The 7,002-nt window shown below is 33.1% G+C and overlaps 2 protein-coding genes across 2 annotated transcripts in view; one reads left to right on the top strand and one right to left on the bottom strand.

Annotated features, from left to right (window-relative positions):
* Positions 1–243: 243 nt before the first annotated feature.
* On the top strand, positions 244–4,272 carry LOC111402011 (ferredoxin--NADP reductase, leaf-type isozyme, chloroplastic-like). Its single transcript, XM_023030028.1, has 9 exons — positions 244–486; positions 568–796; positions 973–1,106; positions 1,209–1,287; positions 2,627–2,718; positions 2,818–2,895; positions 2,989–3,051; positions 3,316–3,550; positions 3,969–4,272. Exons 1-9 carry the CDS (start codon positions 382–384, stop codon positions 4,034–4,036), a joined length of 1,083 nt encoding a protein of 360 aa, XP_022885796.1. The 5' UTR covers positions 244–381; the 3' UTR covers positions 4,037–4,272.
* A 2,533-nt stretch (positions 4,273–6,805) lies between these two features.
* The window catches only part of LOC111400588, a 1,255-nt gene continuing 1,058 nt past the window's right edge, over positions 6,806–7,002 (bottom strand). Inside the window, exon 3 of the mRNA XM_023027995.1 lies at positions 6,806–6,998. Within this exon, the coding sequence (XP_022883763.1) occupies positions 6,806–6,998 (193 nt within the window). The remainder of the gene's footprint in view (positions 6,999–7,002) is intronic.

Below are 7,002 nucleotides of genomic sequence, written 5' to 3'. Positions count from 1 at the left end.
ACTTATTCTCTGGCATTTTAAAAGGACTACATTTTAATATTTCTTTTAGGATAATACTTGTTTTCCATTTCACCTTGAACCAAAGTGTTATGGTCCATTGTTTACTTAGATCTTCTGTATGTGGTGAATCCAAAATCTAATACTGATTTTTATTGAACAATATCTACTCTACTGTGTAGAGAGAGACAGAGATCCTTGAGGCTGAAAATTGAGTCATATGTAATTACTAATTTCCTTATCCTCACAAGTGCCACTGCATTGGCCTTGTAGTCTTGTCCACTCAATTCATAATCCGCTCATCACTCACCACTAAAAAAGATTCCACTATCACTTCATATAATTTGATCATCTTTTTCTTTAGTATTTACGAAAGATTCAACCATGGCTGCTGCAGTAAGTGCTGCAGTCTCTCTTCCATCCTCCAAGTCTACTTCTCTTCCAACCAGAACCGCCATTTTTTCCCCGGAAATAATCAACTTCAACAAGGTGTGGTTACCATTACCATTTCCATAGGATCTTTATACGGAATTGTTCAGAATTCACAAGGTACTTGGCTTAAATTTTCAGGTGCCATTGTACTACAGAAATGTGTCTGGTGGTGGGAAGGTGATCAGAGCCCAGGTCACCACAGAGGCTCCTGCAAAGGTTGGGAAGATTTCCAAGAAACAGGAAGAAGGTGTAGTGGTCAACAAGTACAGGCCCAAGGAACCATACATTGGCAGGTGCCTTCTCAACGCAAAGATCACTGGCGATGATGCCCCAGGGGAAACCTGGCACATGGTTTTCACCACTGAGGGTATTATTATATGCGTCAAATTTTCATTTTATAGTACCCGCTCTATCATCATCATCATCATCATCATCATCATCTTGATCATATTTTGTTCGATGAAATGTCTGTTCCAGGATTTGCATGTATTGATGGATTCTATTTCTCTGTATTTGAACTAATAAAGTGCTGATCTAGAGCAGGAGAGATCCCTTACAGAGAAGGCCAATCCATTGGGGTGATTCCAGACGGCATCGACAAGAATGGTAAGCCTCACAAGCTGAGGTTGTACTCGATCGCAAGCAGTGCCATCGGAGATTTTGGAGATTCCAAGACTGTATGTTTTCTGTTAATTTGTATACTTAGGCATTACAAACTATCAGTTGATTTTTTGGCCCGTTAAGAATTCATTTAGTTGTTTCTACAAATCTTCATGTAGGTCTCTTTGTGTGTTAAAAGGCTTGTTTACACCAATGACCAAGGAGAAATTGTTAAAGGAGTTTGCTCAAACTTCTTGTGTAAGAACTCAATTTTAGATATGTAGAAACTTAACAGATTGATATGAAGTTTATGTTGAATTACCTTGTCTAAAAGTTTAAGCTATTAGAGATATTACAAACTTATTTATCTAATTATCTCTTCAACGCCGAGGCTTGAGCTCAACACCTCTCAATGCTCCGATACCATGTTGAACATCCTCCTTTAAAAGCTTTAAATGTTAGTGAGAGGACTATTTATTTAAGTTATGTCTTCAACAACATAAACGTGCATATTCTATCATTTTCCATATTATGGCCTACTTGGGAGTTTTGGGGTACCAATTTCGGAGTTTTCTTAAAGCATCGGTTTTGGCCATTTATGAGGAGTTCGATTTTGGTGATTTTTTTAAGTAACTATTTTTAAAACAATTCAATTCATATGAATAAATAATATAGAACAAACGAGTATCCCAGTTAGTGAAATTTTCAATTTATAATTTTTTGTATATATATTTTTACTCATACATGATATTTACTTATAAGTAAATTTTCACGTATGAGTTAATTTTTAACTTAAATAGTGAAAATTTTACTTATAATTAAAATTATAATTTATAAGTAATTTTTTTAACATATAGGTAAGTTTTGTATTTGTAAGTAACTTTTTACATATAAGTGAATTTTTTACTTGTAAATTTTCATATTTGTGATTTTTTGTCTTATAAGTAAGTTTTAGTCATAAGTAAATTTTTTTAGCTATAAAGTAATTTTTTGCTTAAAAATAAATTTTTAGTTGTATTTTTTTAAAAATATTTAAAAGAAATTTTTAAAATTTTTTTTTATAATTATTATTATTTTTTTATGTATAATTGAATTTTTGTTTTGTACAATAATTGTTTAAATTGAAAGAATATTTGCCCCTGTTTGGCCCTCATTTTTGGTAATGAAAATGGGGGGAATAGTATTTTGTTGAAAAACTGAATGGTTGAAAAGGAAGAATTTTTTTTCGATTTACGTGTAATATTATTTTATGGAAGATTGTATGGTTAAAAATATGATAGAGAAAAATAGAATGTAATAGAATGTAATTTAATGGGGATCAAACAGGGGCTTAGAAAACGGCCAAAAACCACCCAATACGAGTGCCTAAAAAAACTAACGGGACTGGTTTTCCCCACCTCTCATAAACGGTGCAACCCAAAAACAGTCAAAATGAGTGAAAAAAGAAAAAAAAAAAAAAAAAAAAAAAAAAAAACCACCTCTCAAGCAGGCCCAAAGTTATAGTTGGGTTGAACTTCGTTTCAGAACTATTTTGTCATTTTAGTCTAGAATGCTTAAGGCTGTATCATAGTGTGTCCTGAAATCCTCGGAATTCCAGGTGACCTGAAACCTGGAGCTGAAGTGCAGATAACTGGTCCTGTTGGAAAAGAAATGCTTATGCCAATAGATCCTAATGCAACCATAGTTATGGTAATTATATGCTTGATTATATTTATCATGTTATTTTATAAAGCAGCAAATTGAATTTCTACCATAGGTTATAAATGGAATATATCTATCCATTTGTAGCTTGGCACTGGAACTGGAATTGCCCCTTTCCGCTCATTCTTGTGGAAAATGTTCTTCGAGAAGCATGAAGACTACAAGGTTGTTCCTTATCCATTAAGATCTCTTCATTAATATATGCAAAGATGATCTTTGTTAAAATGTTAATTTAAATCCGCTGGCTTTTTGTTGCAGTTCAATGGTTTGGCGTGGCTTTTCTTGGGTGTTCCCACGAGCAGCTCACTGCTGTACAAAGAGGTAAACGTTATTGATTTCCAAGATCTATACTACATGCTAAAACCACTTGGTGGCAGAACTAAATAAAAACCACAACTGAGTCTAAATCTGTGATCTTAGGCCACAAACATGATCTTGAAAATGGAGTAGAAAAGAGAAGCGCCTTGTCGTATAAATTGTATAGGAATAAACAATTTTCATGATAATTTTTATAAGTTCCTCTGTGATAGTCATCCTTATTCCTTATAAAGAATGCTATACTGATTATATGGTAATGATGAGCAGGAATTTGAGAAAATGAAGGAAAAGTTTCCGGATAACTTTAGGTTGGACTTCGCCGTTAGCAGAGAACAAACAAATGAGAAAGGTGAGAAAATGTACATCCAGACTCGGATGGCTCAATATGCTGAAGAACTATGGGAATTGCTCAAGAAAGACAACACATATGTGTACATGTGTGGACTCAAGGGCATGGAAAAGGGAATTGATGATATAATGTGTTCATTGGCTGCTAAAGAAGGTAATTTTAGTACCCTATATTTCCATAGTAGCGCTGATGCAATTTTCGCTGAAGTTGGTCGCCTCATTACGCAAAACAAATAATAATCTCCCATGCTTAAGTTAGAAGCGTTAGGAGGAATAATACGAAAAGAAAAGCAGTGTGGTATTAATTTTGCTCATTCCCTTTCCGGTTTAGGATGCTCAATATGTAAGTATCTCTAGTCGGTGTTCATTTGCCACTACCCTGACTTCATACAATTTTACGGGTGGGTGAAACAGGTATGGTGCATAACAATAGAAATGGAGAGTGAACTTAGTGAGCTGTTAAAACGGGAGAGAGTAGTTATGCTCAACAGTTGCTTTTTGTTTTGCACATTCTAGGGCAATGACATCTATAAAAGCTTAGGCAATAATCTGTTCTTGTTCTGATTTTATAGGTATTGACTGGATAGATTACAAAAAGCAGTTGAAAAAAGGAGAGAAATGGAATGTGGAAGTCTACTAATGGATACTACCTTTCTTGTATTGTACAAATATCAGCCAGCCAATGTGATTTTATCTGTGCTGATGTAGATAGGCTACTTTCTTTTCCCATTATTCTTCTTTCATGATCAAACAGTTGCACTGCTGACCCTACGGAATTTTTCAGATTATGGATCATGAAAAGATATAATAGTGAAACAAACTTTAATCTCATCAACTTGTAAATTGTTATGATAAGCATCTTTATATCCAAATTCATCAGCAACTCCAGACTAACTGTAAATTTTGAAATCTGTGAATTTGGCAATCAAATAACATGATCTGTGGATAATTCTTCTCAAGCTCAAGTGTGAATTTTCTTACCTGGAAGGGATGACATGCAAGTGTTTATAATGAAGGAAAAGAGAGGGAAATTGTCATAAATCATGAATAGGCATCATGGACTAGACATTGTCGATGCCAAAATAAGGTCACCCGAAAGGATGGAATTAGATTTATCAAATGTCGGAACTGGTTCCCATGAACACTAGGAGCCTTTGAAGACACTATGATACTTAAATTAACAAAGATTTAGAGAAGTTGCGAAACTATATAATTGAATTATATACATTACTTCATGGAAATTTGATGATGTCTGTATTAAAGACTGTTAAGAGTTCATTCAGTTCTGCGTATTGTATAAAGATCGTGTTGTGTATGATTACCGTTTTATCTCCTCTAAAGATAAGTTATCTATCTTAGCTATTGTCACCAATTTGTTCTTTTCTTAGAAGTTGGCTAATTGTTATGAGTCTAACGTCTTAACCCTTGCACTAGCTCCATGTTACTAATCTCGATTCAGATTGAAGCTTTCGTATTAGGTCCCCATTTGGTAGCAATTTTCACCCCCCAAAAATCAATATTTTGACCATTATTTCACTATTACAGCCATCATTTTTTACTTCTTACAAGTTAGACCGACCTTTCTCTTTAATAGTTAAAAAATCAATTATCATAATCACTATCGTACAAGCCCTATCTAACACGATGAATTCAAGTTAGATTTAGCCACAGTCTCCATTATTCATTTATGGTAATGATCGACAAATAGTCACGCATAATGTAGTTTTACTTGCATTACATGTATTGCTCCTAGTGCCCTTCCAACGATGAGCTTAATAAACAATTCAAGTTAGATTTAGTCACGTTAAACATTGTATAATAGAATATTCGTGGACCCCTCTCCATGTGAAAGAGGTGTAATGCATTGTGTACACATAGTACTTCCCTTAATTTTATTGTCCTGCAAACCTATCTAGAATATGAAATAAAGAAATGTTGTTTCTAATTGATTAATACCTTATTTAAATCTATTTTCAATAATCGGAGTCGACCAAAATAGACTTCTTGGTTTTGTCGTCCTATTTTTATCATGATTAAAGCTTGTGTGACTTTGTAGATGAACCCCCAATTAGTACACAGTTGTATAAACAACATACAAATTATGAGCGAGTATCGAATTCTTCAGTTTGAATATATTGAGAACCGAATTGATTCTCATTGGAAATTATCAAAGTGGAAACCACTAGTTCTACAAGAAAAAACAAACCAGACTGAACTAGAACTGATTGATTTTGGTTCAGTTCAGTCCCAATTTTTCCCACTGAACCATGACTTCTTGTCGGATGTTATTATGCTTCATAAATAAAATTTAAATTGTAAATTGTTGTGTAAATTTTCTTATTATTTCACTTTTATGTCATAAGCTTTAAACTAGGCCGTGGTTGGTTTGCCGTTTTCGGCCCATTTTTCGTTTCCGTTTTTTAAAACGCGAAAAACGCGTTTGATCCGTCGTTTTCGAAAACGAGTTAAAATTTATAACTGAAAACGCAAAATGACTTTTTATCGTTTTTGCCGTTTTCAGTTATAAATATTGAAAACGCTCAAAACGGGCCATTTTCGGGGAAAACTAAAAATCGTTTTGAAAATGAAAATGGAAAATGAAAATGCAAACCAACCACTACCTTAGCTATTCTGAAAAATAGTATTATTTAGCACCAGTTTAGGTGGTTACACCTCATATGTTCAATTAAATGAATTCTGTAATATTGCATTTAAGTGAATATATCATTTAATGTCATGCAATTGTCACTAGTGACGCTGAATAACATTAATTTATTTCAAACACTTATGAATTTATAAAATTATGATTTTATTAATAAATTAGAAAAAAAAATTTGGAATTGAATTAAAATTTGGATCTGTAGCTAAAACCAACATGTGAACTAGAATTGTTCGGTTCTTTATTTTAAGACTTGGTTTGATCTAATTCTGATTTGGATCGGATGGTTCTGGGTAAAAATGTCCTCCTCTAATACAGATAAGATTCTTCATTTTTTGCTTAATCACTTCCTCTATAAACACACACTTATATATATTCAATGATCTCTTTCATAATTTAAAGATTAATAGTTATAAATTTAATAATTTTCCCAACTAACTAATGAATATTTATCACAAATTTAATCAATGGCTAAAAAAAGAGCCGTTATTTACATACACCATTGTTATCAATGGCGAATCCAGGATTCAAGTTCAGCTAGGGCGGTTTGACCGTTGACCGACGATCGTTGACTGTCAACAATCGTAATTGTTCGATCGTTTATTAAAATTTGGTTACATAATATTAAAAGTTATTCAATATATATGTAAATGAACTAAAACGTCAAAATCGTATACATATGAAAATATACTTCGATACAACCCAAAAAAGTAAAAAAAAAAAAAAAAAATATGATACAACCTTACTCAGTTACTCTGTAACTGTAAACTTAGACAACTGTATTCTACGGAGTCTCATAATTTGAAAACGTTGCAATATTGCTTCATTCTCAATTTGTTTAAAAACAGCTTTCTCCACGTAAACCACCAAATTGTCATTCAACCAGATATCACTCATTTTGTTGCGCAAATCACTCTTGATTAGATTCATAGCAGAAAATACCCTTT

The sequence above is a fragment of the Olea europaea genome, chromosome 10 (assembly GCF_002742605.1).
Source record: "Olea europaea var. sylvestris chromosome 10, O_europaea_v1, whole genome shotgun sequence".
In the NCBI taxonomy this organism is placed as follows: domain Eukaryota; kingdom Viridiplantae; phylum Streptophyta; class Magnoliopsida; order Lamiales; family Oleaceae; genus Olea; species Olea europaea.
This window is presented reverse-complemented; position numbering and strand designations above follow the sequence as displayed.